This window comes from Ascidia mentula, chromosome 5 (assembly GCF_947561715.1).
Source record: "Ascidia mentula chromosome 5, kaAscMent1.1, whole genome shotgun sequence".
Taxonomy (NCBI): domain Eukaryota; kingdom Metazoa; phylum Chordata; class Ascidiacea; order Phlebobranchia; family Ascidiidae; genus Ascidia; species Ascidia mentula.
Genome location: NC_138570.1, coordinates 13,572,572 through 13,586,215, shown reverse-complemented (window position 1 = coordinate 13,586,215; position 13,644 = coordinate 13,572,572). Strand labels below are relative to the sequence as shown.

The following is a 13,644-nucleotide window of genomic DNA, read 5'->3' as shown; positions in this document are numbered from 1 at the left end:
TGGTTTTAGTCAAAACATTTACAAGAACTTGCGCAAGACTATGAATTTCTGCCTTTGTTTGCTCTGGAAACTTTATGACCATTTAGGTGCTCGATCCCACAATAAACTTTTATTGTTGTTCCACAGTGTTGTGAAATCCAGCACCTGACAACTGGTTTAATGAGCCACGAGGTTTTGCCCACAATTCGCTGAGTTTGAACTCACAACGTAGTGTGGAGATCTCATTTATGTTAAGGTTGTCTGGCAAGTTGTGCGCTTGCACACCAGTGAATCTTGACCACAATATACCCCGTGAAACCACTAAGCTCATGTAGCTCAGTTGGTAGGACGTTGGGCCTTGTTATAAGGGTCGCGAGTTCAAACCTAACCGGGAGCCTAATTTATCAAATCTCGCTCCGACTTGTCAGGAAAAAGTGGCTGATGCAGCTGGGCAGCAATGCCTGGGCTGCGAAACCTGTAAACCATAATAATCACCATACGATAACTGTGATCGCCAAGTAAGGTACTGCGCAGTGGGCGATCCTGCCAATTATCCGCTTTTGGAATAGCTATAAAATTTGAGCTAATGAAGTGTGTGCAGCCAAGAACTGACATCACTGTGTAGTGTTATGCAAACTACTATTCCCAATGAAACAAAGCAACTGTTAAAGATCGTTAGTTGGATTTTATTGGCAGCATACATTGATTTCTTCTTTTATGTACATGACAGCAACAGGCACTGAGGCAAATAGAGTCATTCTGAATGTGGGTTTCACCAGGACGTTACATGAAATTGACTGTTCACATTTTAGTTTGGCCGATATTCTTGTCGTCTTCATAGACAGGGTTCTCAGTTCCCGGTATTTTGGTGTCATTGATAGCCTTGGCGATCTCTAGTGCCTCACGTGGCTCATCGATGTTGGCGTAACGATCACCGCGATGTTGTTTCAGGTACGGTCCCCAGTCCGGTGATGGTGAAGCGGCCTGACAAACATTTGGTTTAAAGTGAACGTTTTATTGAAAATACCTGACTTTACTTTGATTTAAATTATTGTCAGTGCCAGTCTGGTTGCCCATAATTTCTTTATACCTTGAAGATATTTCCTTTCTGTTGTATGATTGAAATGATTGCAAACAATGGAATGAACATTATTCCGAAGGCAATGATCAACCAGCCAATGGCATTTGCCCACGTTGGGTATGATTCCCCTGATCCGTATGTCTTGCCCTTAAAGGTTACCAGTGACCACACCAAAATAGCCTAAAAAAGGAATAAAGTTGAGTTGAGACACAGTCACACGTCAACACATACAGCATCAGGTGAGCGCATTTCAGTGTTTACAACTTCAATCTAGTGAATTCACCATTATTTTCACTCTTTTATCAATAAAAATGATAAACAAAGATTACGGTACCATTAAAAGTAAAGGTGATATGAAGAACCAGCAAGCTCTCCAGAATAACCAGAACACCCAGTGCTTCTTGCCTATCATCATTTCAATGTCTGCAATGAATCTATTTCCTCCATAGATGTAACACACACCGAATAATTCCATCACAGCAACTATTAGAAGACCCCAACCGGCAGCATAATGATCGATCAGATCAACCCAGTATATTCCAGTCTGATAAAAATGTTTGTCGCAATTAGTTTTCTATATTTTTGTCCCTTGGTCAGTTGCTTGTTGATTTCAATAGAGATCCCTAATGGTAAAAAGAAGATAACCGATTTGTAAGTTTCGTGTGTTGTCCAAACACAGAAATAAACATGCGCGTATAAAGTTAACATCAGAATTCCATTTGCCGCACACACAACTAATACGAATGACTGAATATTCCAAAGACAAGAACTTACGTTTGTAACACAGACGAGGCCGAGCAAGAACATAATAACAGAGAGAAACAACATAAGTTGCCATCTTCGGTTTCTGAGTTGCCTCGGGAAAGCATCAATTATGGATGTGCTCACGGTCTCCAGGATGGTGAACTGACTGTCGAGTCCAAGTGTGAAGAGCATGAGGAAAAAGAGGATCGCCCAGAGAGGAGAGACTGGAAGTTGCGAAATCGCTTCTGGGTAAGCGACGAACGCTAGTCCGAATCCTGAATGGAAACAAGTTGGAATTTGAAAATGTGTTTCTGCTGTAATAGTTTTAAGGAATTTGATGGGCTCAAAAACGTTATTTGGTGTAAAAAAGTCATATGCTCTGTGACAAAACTGAAATCACAAAACCTATAGTACCTGAGTCCACTACTTCGGGGACCGGTTTTCCAAGAACATGCGCCATATGTCCCACAACTGTAAAAATTGCAAATCCGGCAAACAGAGAAGTGGCGCAGTTGACTGAGCAAACTATAATTGCATCGTAGAAACAGTTGTTGTTGAATTTATTGTAAGAGGAAAGAGCGATTAATCCTCCCCACGCTGCACTTAACGAGAAGAAAATCTGTGTTGCTGCAGCTTTCCAAACCTGAACAAACAATTTGAGCTTATTTTTTAAACCTCAGTTCTTTGACTTTTACGTATTCGAAACATTAACCAATAAGAGAATCGGTTATGGCCTGTTGTTTAATTAACATCCTACCAAAGCAGTATCTGTAGCTATTATGATATATCAGTTTTGTGAATATTTTCTCAAACAGTTGCCAAATGTTAATGAATTTAATCTTTTTGCTTGAATATTTCACCCCCAACTAACAGCAAGTGAGGTAACTCAAAATCATGTTTCTTACATTTGCATCTTTTAGCTTTTCCAAATCCGAGTTGTAGCCAATGTAATATTGGACACCATCGTAAGCTCCTTCCAACGTAGCTCCTCTGATCAGTAGAATAAGCAAAACCACGTATGGAAACAGAGCGGTGAAATAGACGACCTAGTTTATGACAAGAAAGTTAACATCGCCTGGTTAATATATCTTGTATTGATAATGTTATTTTGAAATGACGAGAAGAGCAACTTACTTTTCCAGAGGATTTAACACCTTTGATCAAACTGTAGAAAACAACAATCCATGCGACGATAAGTGAAAGTGCGAGGTGTGTGTTAACGTTGCCTGTGTATTGTGTATCAATTCCCGGAGCCTTGTTCAATGCATAAAAACTAAAACAAACAGCAGTTAGATTTAGAAATAGAGGTATGATACATTTTTAATCCTACAAATTGCGTCAAACTTTTATTAATTAATAATCATGTCGTTACGAAAGATCTTTCAAGCTATAGGTTTGCAGGGTTGGCAGCCTAGGCAATGTAGCTTAGCTGGATCAGCCACTTTCCCTAAGATTTGAAAAATCAAGCTTCCGGTGAGGTTTGAACTTACGACCCTGGGTTAACCAGGCCCAACGCTCCCAGGAGCTCAGTGGTTTCACGAGGTATATTGTGGCCAATGATTGCGATACGATAGCGATCGCCAAGCAAGGACCTGCGCAGTGGGCGATCCTGACAATCATGCTATTGCATGAAATATTACTGCTCTTTCAAGCTATTGGCAATATCGACATGACCAGACAATCCATTATTTATATAAATATAAACAGTATGGCTTACTTCCAGTATTCCTCTGAAGGACTGGTTTGTCTTCTTCCGGTAAATTTATGGCATCCAAATTCGCTTTGGTTGCGCCCGGACACGTTGAGGAATTTTTCAACATCTTCTTGCAACACTGCAATATATGGAAAATTATGAAATTTTCAGGTCGATAGAATTTCTTTTATTATAAATTCAAGTGAAAGCTGGGGAAAGATAGGTTTGTCATAATTTTGCACATATTCTTTACTAAAAACAACTTCAAACCGTCAGTGAAAAATATTCCAGATCCTATGAAGGAATTGTTGGTTGTCGAAAGGAACTGTTGTTCATCAGCAGTTAACGCCACTCCAGTGATGTTAATGTTGCAAACAGGAACTATTAACACAAGCGTACGAACATTTGACAAATGCCAGACTTTATGTACTTAACGAAACTTGTTGGGCTTAACTATGTCACATGACATAAACAAACTTTACGCCCACAATCAAACATCTTTAAGCAAAACTATGTTTACACTTTAAATTACGATTACTCACTAAATTTATCACTGCATGTCATCTGATTGTTCCACCAGTTGTCACAAGAATCCCATGGCAACAGTGACGTAAGCGACGAGAAGAAATAAAACACGGTGTAGGCGATGATCACGTTGTAGTAAATACCGACCATTGCGCTCAGTACCACCATGCAAATTCCAACTCCTGTAGAGCAACAAGGAAATGCTATTTGCAAGCAGTGCGACTCCCAACAGGCTCTTAGTATGAATAAATCTACTGCGTGAATAACATCATGTCAACATTTGCAAACAACTGTTACAAAGTTGGACATAATAATATATTTTCAAGCAGCAAGAATTTATATCAGCAGATCATTTTCTTATTTATTAAAAAGGTATCAGACAAAACAGCGTTGCATCAAGTAATCCTTTAAAGTTTTGAACAACATTGTTTGATCCAATTTTTTGGTTTTAAATCGATTTTTGTACCTTGGAATATTGGACTGAACTTCCACACGGCCGTAGGCCCCAAGCTGGAGAACTGACCCAACGCAACTTCCATAAAGAAAATAGGAAGACCAGCGAACACCAACATGACAATGTACGGGATAAGAAAAGCACCTTAAATATATGGAAATGTATTTACATATATACATATATATTACATCTGCCAGTCAACTTTAAATATGGTACACCCGGCTAACAAGCAGTTAACGCTTGTTAGTGTGTGATATCATATGAGCAAATTCCTTTTTACTAATCTGGTTCTATTAATTTTAGTTGTGTTGGTGAATCGAAAAATGTAAAGTCGTGTGTATTTAAATTTCATATGAATCACTTTCAAGTGTTTGTTTAAAAAATTATACGAGGAACTGTTTTTTTATTCTTTGGCTTGATGAAAGGTGATAAAAAAGAATTCCCCAATAGCTCGAGTCTTGGTTACGTAAGCAAAGTCACATCAGCCCTTGGGCGAGAATGTTGCGTCCTTCGGGACACGGTCAGGAGATATACATAAACTAGTAACTTCCTGGTGAATTAAATTATTCCTTACCTCCACCATTTTCAAATGCAAGGTATGGAAAGCGCCAAACGTTGCCCAAACCGACAGCATATCCAATACACGATAGAAGGTAATCTGCCTTGTTGTCCCAGTTGCCTCGATCGGTGTTTTCGTCGTTGCTCTATTTTAAAAATAAAAAAATGCATATTTGTTGCCAACTTTCAAATTACATAGTTGACAGAAATTGTCGGTAGACGATGCAATGCTTGTTTTTGTTATATCACGTTTTAAAATTTGAATTCTTGGTAATAAACGAAGCCAGGTTTATCAGGTATGCACACAAGAGTAGGTTCGCTATATATGTGAAGGTCGTCTGGCAAGTTGTGCGCTTGCGCATCAGTGTATCTTGACCAACATACTCCGTCAATTGCCAAGCTCATGCCGGGCTTGGTAAAGCCCTGAGTCGCCGAGAGCTTGATATTTTATATCTTGCTCCGACTTGTCGAGCGGGAAAGTATCTGATTCACCTTGGCTGCGATGCCAGTGAATCATGTGTACAAGTAGCATTACACAGTTGAAGTACAAATCACATTTGAACTTGGAACTCATGTAGTCCCTGGCCTGATTTAAATGTGTCAAACTTTCATACGTACAAAGCCAGCCGCGAAATTTACTCGTCATCTGCTAGTTTATCAAACACACTCTTACCTCTTTGGGCATTTTCTTGTTATCGTGCGAATCAGCAGATTAATATGAACTAATGATTCAACCTTAAGTAGAATGTGTAACGTATGTTAATTAGATTGGTCTTCACCATATCTACTGTTAAAACATAGCATGAAATCTTTACAAAACTGCACATATACCAACACAAATACATCAAACCATAATATATAAGAATGTGTCGCATAATAAAGTTCTACACAACTATCATTGTATCTGTCTCTACTTGGCGGACAATAGCTGTAAACTGATATCAATTGCGGCCAAACAGCAGCTCGCTCTTTTTGTTAAAAAGCAGTAGGTGGTAATTTTGTTTGTAAGGTTGAATTAGTTATACCGATAAAAATAACCCGTCTGATTGCTGGGTTTGTTGAGATGATCGGTTCTTATTCCCTCCGGCAAAAAAACAAACAAAAGAACTAAAAGCAATTTATGTTATCTTTATTTCTTTTTTTTTCGCCGGACTCGAAACAGCGCGTAGATAACTTTATCAGTTCTCACAACTTCTCGCTTTTGTTTCATTCAAGTTGCAATCTTTTACGCAATATATTACGTCTTGTTTTGCTGGGTTTCAGTTTTTACTGTTTGGTTTATCACTCTTTTAAAAAATTTTTCGTGACTTGCAACATTCGTCATTGTGAAAAAGCTGATTCTTAGGAAACAAAATAGAAACATGCCATATGATTTCCGTGCACATGATTTGCTTTCAAAAAAAGTAGAACTATATAGTTCAGTAGAGCTTCCTCATACAACAGCAGTTCCTGTCAGTAAAATGATGACAACGCCCATACCTCGTGTATGAACTCGTCACATTTAATCGCCAATATTGGACTAAACCTTTTTTTCCCCTGCTCGGTCGAATGCCTAGGGCAATACAACCATCGGATTGACAACCTATTTTAAATATAAACAGGCAAATTGTCGACGTGAACCCGATAAAGTTACTTCATATGAAGCTTTTTCGATCATCTTTTTTTCCGCACCGCCGACGGCTCCGACGTAATCTCAAGACCCTGCAAGTACTAACGACCGCTTCTTTCACTCGATTGGAGTGAATGGGTAGGAGACACTCAAGGACCCTTCAGGTAAGCTCTTATCACAAAAGTCGACGTCGACAACACAGCGGGCTGTAGACCTGGGATAAGCAATCTTGTGGCTTTCTTGGAACCTCATTTTGTCAACAATAAACCGCTCGCTTTGGATCCTTTGTTTCACGTCTAAAGGTACAACTGCAGTTAAACGGTTGCACTCATGCATTCATATTTTGGCAAATTGCGTCAATAGCAAACGTAATTTCTACACGCAAGTTAAAAGAGTAAAACGGCAATAAAACTTTCATACTCAAATCAAAGTATGAACAATTTCACTCCCATAACACATTGCCCATTATCTACATCTGTAAGTTGAGTTTGCAAAAATGTTCTGTTAGTCTAGTATTTTATTGAATATATAGTATCGCTTTTAAACCTGGGATATATTGAGTGCAGGGGCGACAGAAAGACGCTTTAAAATTCACTTTGAACAAATTAGCATATTACCAAAAGCAACAAATTAGTTAGTTAATCAAAGACAAGAAATTAAATATAGAAATCAACATTCTAGAGGTTAAGAAATGACACCATTGCATGCAGCTGCACAAACTGTGCAAAATTTGTACACAAGCGAATAGGCCGAAAGAATGCGAAGAGAATTTAACGCAAGGCCGGTGCCAGAACATGAATGCCTTGCGGCGCACGGTGCTCTCATGCGCAACGTGTTCTGCAACTAAGTTATAATTTAAACTGACACATACGAAACGGCATAATGCAAAAAAGTCTTCTACAATGCAAACTAAAAGTGTTGAAATGCATTTCATCAACAAGTACCAATTAAATGTAATTCTTGCACTGGCAATTTGCGTTATACATGTAAGTTACCACAATAAAATTAAAAATTAATCAATTTCCCAATGTGCAAGTATAAATTTGGCAAACACACAGAAAACTCTTCACTTATAAACTGTTATCAAAAGCAGTGTTAATAACACATACACACACTAAATTTCGGAAGGCATGCAAACTACGACTTGCTTGTAAGCCAAATTAATGTTGGTGAATCACGCGGCTTCAATATGTGCAATAATTAGAAACAACCTGTGCATTATAATAGAAAAGTCAAGGTTTCACATTTTTGTTTGGCCTTCATCCGGGTCACCAGCGTATCCTGGGTTTTGTTTTCCGTCCAGTTCCGTACCCTTGCCCGAATCGCTAAAACCGAGTGCTTCTACGGGTTCGTCCATGTTTGCATAACGTTTGCCTCTGAATTGCTTGAGATAAGGACCCCAATCAGAAGTTGGTTGACAAGCCTGAGAATATTGAAATTTTGAAGTTTCACAACGATGTAAAACGCACATTGTACGGAACCAATACACGAAATGTATTTTACTTAATCTTATACTTGTGCTTCAAGTTCGCGTTTCGATTCCTTACACGCCAATATTTCCAAATGTAACAAGTCTGACAAGCTACTATAGTAAGGTTACAATAATTTCATTTTTTACACGTCATTGCGTCGGAACGAACAAGTTAACCAGCGTGAAATAATCCAGAGCCAAGACGGCAAAACAATGGTGTGCAAACTATAAAAATATTTCTCAAATTAATTCAACACCAAGCTAATAATCTACAGATTTGCTTGCATTGTAAGTTATATCAGTTTTAATATCAAGCACATGTGAATTAATCTTTACACAAACGCAAACACGTGGTTTGGTGAACAAAGCTTGAAGGTCATTGAGATTCACCTTAAAAAAGCCTCCGTGCTGCACGATAGCAACCACCGCCATAATGGGAAGAAACACGAGCCCAATAATAACCGAACACCAGCCAATAGCGTTTGCCCATGGAGGATAAGGAACATTGGCGTAATCTGGAGGTGTGAACGTCAAAAGTGACCATATCAACACCGCCTGCAATGAAATACTTGTTTTCAATCAGCGTTAAAGCGTGTTTGCTTTTTTTAAACTGGAATAGAAATTTAAAAGACACACAAACTGTTTTATTCTTTTTACATAACCATGATTTTTATAGCAGGACGAATTATTACTAAGTTCTTGAGAAAACAGTCAGTGTAAAACTACTACTCTTTGTTTACCATAAGTCGAGCTTGGATATCAAACATCAAATGTTGAGTAAATACTAAACAGCAAGACAAAACACCCACTAGCAACAAAAGTGGCGACACGAAAAACCAACAGGCTCTCCAGTAAAGCCAGAAAAGCCAGTGATGTTTTCCGATCATCATTTCAATGTCCTCGATAAATCTGTTCCCTCCATAAATCCACGATATTCCCATTAACTCAAGGACAGCCACCAAGATTAAACCCCAGCCAGCCGAGTAATGATCAATGAGGTTCAACCAGTAAACACCAGCCTAAAAATAAAATATATGAAGGTATAAATGATTCGTTTATATCTAATACCCCACAATGCACAAAACACTGACTTCTGTGACGCAAGGAATTCCAAGCAGGAAAAGAGCAATCATGGTTCCCAGTGTCAGACTTTTTCTCTTGCTACGAAGCTGTTTGGGAAATAGATCGATGAAAGCTGTCAAGATGGCCTCGATTCCTGTGAACTGACTGTCAAGTCCAAGTGTGAAGAGCATGAGGAAAAAGAGGATCGCCCAGAGAGGAGAGACTGGAAGTTGCGAAATCGCTTCTGGGTAAGCGACGAACGCAAGACTAAAACCTGCAGTTATATTAGCAATTTATAGAATCAAAACAATTTGGAAATAGGAAAAGAGGAACAAAAACGATACGGGATCTAGACTGAAACCAAGCCACCCTGGTTGGCTGTCGATAACCGTATTGGGAGTTTCTTTGTGAAGGTGAAAATGCCAATCAAACAGACAACTCTATAGACTGATTCCTTAATTTTTTCAGAGTCTAGCCCTCTGTTTGGCATTGTATTCTATCAGCGACACCAATTTTCTATTTTGATATTAAGTCAATGTTATGAAACTAACAGAATTTCAAATTGCAGTCAAAAACAACCCTAAAGAAATATCATATATAAGCAACTATATTTAGCCTAAAGAGGCATCTTCACTTTCTGTGACTTATAAGTGTAAAAACGAATAAACAGCTGCTAAATCTAAGTTCAAAGCTGTTTGCTGTTTGCTTCGCAAGTACGTTTACACAAAAATTAATGACAAAGTTGCTAAGATTCTGTTTTCATACTTATGAATAGGTTCTCTGTTTAAGACGCAACTATGGTCAAAGTTAGAGAAAAGGCTAGGAAGGGTATATTAAAATTAATAATCATCCTAAGGCATTCATTTTATCTGCGGCTCACTTAAGAATTTTATTTTATCGAGTATCACCATACCAGAATTAACAACATCTTTCACTTCTTTCCCAAGCCTGAACGCCATGTGGCCGACAATTGTGAAAACTGAGAAACCAGCGAAGAATGACGTGGCACAATTTGTGGTGCAAACGATGATGGCGTCATGAAAGCAGTTGTTGTGAAACTTATTGTAGGAAGAAAGTGCGATTAATCCTCCCCATGCAGCACTTAAGGAAAAAAATATCTGAGTCGCTGCATCCTTCCATACCTGAAGATTAGCCAACGGTTAATATTGGTGTGAATACATTCTGTCTCACCAGTTGTTTTTATATTACAACACCACCAACTTCATTGGGTATTAAAAGATTTTCAAACCTTTCAGTTTGTGTTGACATAGAACACAAAATTATTTATATTACAAAAAAGCGTGTTCTTGTAACGTTCTCGGATGTACTCGTTTAAAACGATGTGTTTTGACGTTCTTTTTACAGATTCATACACGCTGTGTCTTGCACAGTCAATTGATGTGTAGTGTATTCCTATAAAAGTTAAAGATACAGACCTAAAAAAATGCGTTTATGCCTAAACGTCCTTATCTTTTCATGCACTCACTTTCACATGGCAAAGGATTAGACAATTATATCTGGCAAACACAAATACATACTTACATCAGCATCTGTCAGCTTTTTGAAGTCGGATTTAGTCCCGATGTAAAACTGAATGCCGTCAATGGCGCCCTCCAGTGTAGCTCCACGGACCAACAAGATCAGCAAAACGACGTACGGAAAAATGGCAGTGAAATAAACAACCTATACCGAACATATCACCAAAATATGTTTGCCACAAGTGGGAGGCATTTACATGAAAAATAATAAATCTTTTTCTAAACACGAAAAAGGGGGCCGGTGATTGGCAGCATTGGTCAAGCGCCCGACCCATATACCAAGAAGAAAACCTGACCGGGATTCGTGCCCAGGGTATCCTGAGTTCAAACCCCGGTGTGTTATTAGTGGTGTGCAGTAGATAACTGAAATTATAATATAAACAAGCATTATGATTATATGTTAAATTCCAGGAGGCGATCTGTGGACAATGGTGGATGTTTATTGAGAAAAATATATTTCGCATAAAAAAGGCATCATCAGTTTCTCCAACTTATTCAAATAGAATTATTCAGGCGAAATATATTTTTCTCAATAAAAACCCACCATCTGAGCCGCCCACAAATCGCATTGTGGAATTTAACACATAATCATATTGATAAGGTGGGTGATCGACAGTTTTTTTATTCTTTAATTACATAAACTGGCATTATACATTGTTATTAGTTGCACCATGTTACAATCAATCAAAATTTAGTTAAACCCTTGACAATAACTCAAGCATTACCTTTCCGGAAGACTTAATTCCACGGATCATGCTAAAATAAACAACGATCCATGCAAGAAGCAAAGACAAGACAAGAGGCATGACGACTGAACCGGTGTGATCAATATCAGCTGAACGTTGAAGAGCATATTTTCTGCAAACACAAATATTTTTACCAACTAAATGTATTGAGGTAGATTTCTTAAATTGACGTCACATAGAGATTAAAGTAATCGAACAAAAAATGCGAATGTTTGTTATATAAATGTAATTGCACAACTTGCGTTTTTTCGCAGTGAGCAACCGCTGACAAAAACATTCCACAGCAGAAAGGAAAAGTATTTATGTATAAGCTGCAGACAGATGGCCACTGTTTCGACCTAAAAGGTCTCATCAGTGCAGCTGGTGAGACCTTTTAGGTCGAAACAGCGGCCATCTGTCTGCAACTTATACACAATTCATATTATTGGCTCCGCATTGCTTATCATATGAGAAGAATTTATTTTGAAACTTATAAATATTTACTTACTCCCAATATTCCTCGCTGGCGCTGGTTGCACGAGCCGTTGTGAAGTTGACACAACCAACATCGGTCAAGTTTATATTGAGGGTGCTAGTCAGATTGAGCACAGTCGTGCGAAAAACTGCAAAATGTTGTAGATAACTATGACCCATAATAAAATCCAGCTATATCACTGCGCAATTACCGCAAAGAAACGAGAAGGTAAAACACTGATACAAGTTTTTAACTTAAAAACGCGAATTAAGCGCTCACTGTAAAATATAACCAAGACAAAAGAGTTTATACCTGAATTGAAGGATGTTTGATTTGGAAGCCCTAAATTGTTGTTTTGAATCCACGTAATCACAACTGAGTGGTTCGGGAATGTGGAAACCGAGACATCACAAACTTGCTCTGCACAGAAATCAAACTTTAGGGTTCGGTCACATATAGTATCACTAGGTCTTTATTAACAGCTTATTATTATTGCACAATCAAATATTATTTTTTTTGTAAATCAAAGGGCTCTTCTGACAACAGCATCAACCTTCATCGCATATACGTTTCTGCGCATATTGGCATTTTACCACCCTGTTTTGTGCGCATTCTAAATGCACATCCTGATAAAGGTTATTGTTGTACAACAATCAAAACGTCGAGAAATTATTGCCGGAAGTTCGTTTTTAAATATACCTGGCAGCATTAGTAACGAACTATGTTTAATTTGACAAAACACGATATTATTAATGTTATTGTCTCACTAAACGTGGTACTGCATGATTCCTGGTCATTCCACCAATTTGAACAAGAATCCCACGGCAGTTGCGAGGTAAGTGATGAGAAAAAGTAAAAGACCGTGTAGGCAATGATGATGTTGTAATAGATGGATACGATGATATTCAAAATCACCATGAAAATTCCGATTCCTGAAACAATATGCTGCCGTTAATACCGGTGATCAGTGCTGTGTCATCTACATTACTTCGTACATCGCGTCAAGTTTTCTTTGTCCAAAATTTAACGAAAATCATTTTTTCTTACAACAAACCTTTAAGTATGGGACTGAACTTGAAAGCAGAGATGGGACCCAAGCTGGAAAATTGACCAAGGGCGCATTCTAGGAAAAAGACCGGCAAGCCGGCAAAAGCCAACATGATCACGTAGGGAATGAGAAAGGCACCTAAAAAATCAGAAGGATGTATTCAGTAAAACGTGCAGGGAATACTTTTTTACGATACTTTTTGCTTTTATTTTTAATTTGCACAAATACACAGAAGGTATAACTGCGAAATGAGAAAAAAATTATGTGAAATTAGATCACCTTATTTAGGACAACAACGACGGTGCATGCTTAATATTACTTTGAAATAATGGGGCCAAGATAGCGCTAAAAGGTTATACCTCCGCCATGCTTAAAGGCCAGGTACGGAAAGCGCCAAACGTTGCCCAAACCGACAGCATATCCAATACACGATAGAAGGTAATCTGCTTTGTTGTCCCAGTTGCCTCGATCCTGATTTTCATCTCTTTCCCCTACAGTCGAATCGCCCTATGACGTAACAGGGCAGGGGTTACGCATGGTCGGTTAGCAATGAAAGTAGAGCAACCGTGTAAAATGTCTGGGATTAATTCAAAGTACTTTCTCCAGCCACTAAACCGACTGCCTGCAAAATCTTTTCGAATTGTTTTTATTTTACAAGCTACGTATCTGTAGATTATCACAA

The 13,644-nt window shown here is 38.4% G+C and overlaps 2 protein-coding genes across 4 annotated transcripts in view; both read right to left on the bottom strand.

Annotated features, from left to right (window-relative positions):
* The window catches only part of LOC145903867 (sodium- and chloride-dependent neutral and basic amino acid transporter B(0+)-like), a 44,992-nt gene that overhangs the window by 31,136 nt on the left and 212 nt on the right, over positions 1-13,644 (bottom strand). The window contains exons 2-13 of one of the 3 annotated variants that reach the window (XR_014402698.1): positions 13,322-13,469; positions 12,969-13,100; positions 12,682-12,846; positions 12,227-12,334; positions 11,948-12,062; positions 11,440-11,572; positions 10,719-10,859; positions 10,090-10,318; positions 9,206-9,450; positions 8,855-9,133; positions 8,505-8,669; positions 7,340-8,066 (exon numbers count right to left, since the gene is read on the bottom strand). Coding sequence is in view for 2 of the 3 variants with exons in the window: in XM_082992043.1 (XP_082848169.1) it covers positions 7,884-8,066; positions 8,505-8,669; positions 8,855-9,133; positions 9,206-9,450; positions 10,090-10,318; positions 10,719-10,859; positions 11,440-11,572; positions 11,948-12,062; positions 12,227-12,334; positions 12,682-12,846; positions 12,969-13,100; positions 13,322-13,469 (2,043 nt within the window). In the remaining variant the exon portion in view is untranslated. Of the gene's footprint in view, positions 1-7,010; positions 8,067-8,504; positions 8,670-8,854; positions 9,134-9,205; positions 9,451-10,089; positions 10,319-10,718; positions 10,860-11,439; positions 11,573-11,947; positions 12,063-12,226; positions 12,335-12,681; positions 12,847-12,968; positions 13,101-13,321; positions 13,470-13,644 lie in introns of those variants that run through there. The other 2 variants (XM_082992043.1, XM_082992044.1) reach the window with 2 other exon arrangements.
* On the bottom strand, positions 671-5,773 carry LOC145903668 (sodium- and chloride-dependent neutral and basic amino acid transporter B(0+)-like). Its single transcript, XM_082991779.1, has 13 exons — positions 5,708-5,773; positions 5,051-5,180; positions 4,489-4,620; positions 4,040-4,204; positions 3,768-3,878; positions 3,522-3,636; positions 2,939-3,077; positions 2,710-2,850; positions 2,219-2,447; positions 1,835-2,079; positions 1,395-1,604; positions 1,070-1,240; positions 671-963 (listed from the first exon to the last, which is right to left on the bottom strand). The coding sequence occupies exons 1-13, from the start codon at positions 5,717-5,719 to the stop codon at positions 781-783; spliced, it is 1,983 nt and encodes a 660-aa protein (XP_082847905.1). The 5' UTR covers positions 5,720-5,773; the 3' UTR covers positions 671-780.

Excerpts from the sequence above, each read along its gene's own strand:
- LOC145903668 (XM_082991779.1), bottom strand. Across the intron at positions 4,621-5,050 it reads TGCATTTGAAAATGGTGGAG|GTGCTTTTCTTATCCCGTAC; the intron begins GTAAGGAATAAT and ends CATATATTTAAG. Across the intron at positions 2,851-2,938 it reads GTGTTAAATCCTCTGGAAAA|GTCGTCTATTTCACCGCTCT; the intron begins GTAAGTTGCTCT and ends GTCATAAACTAG.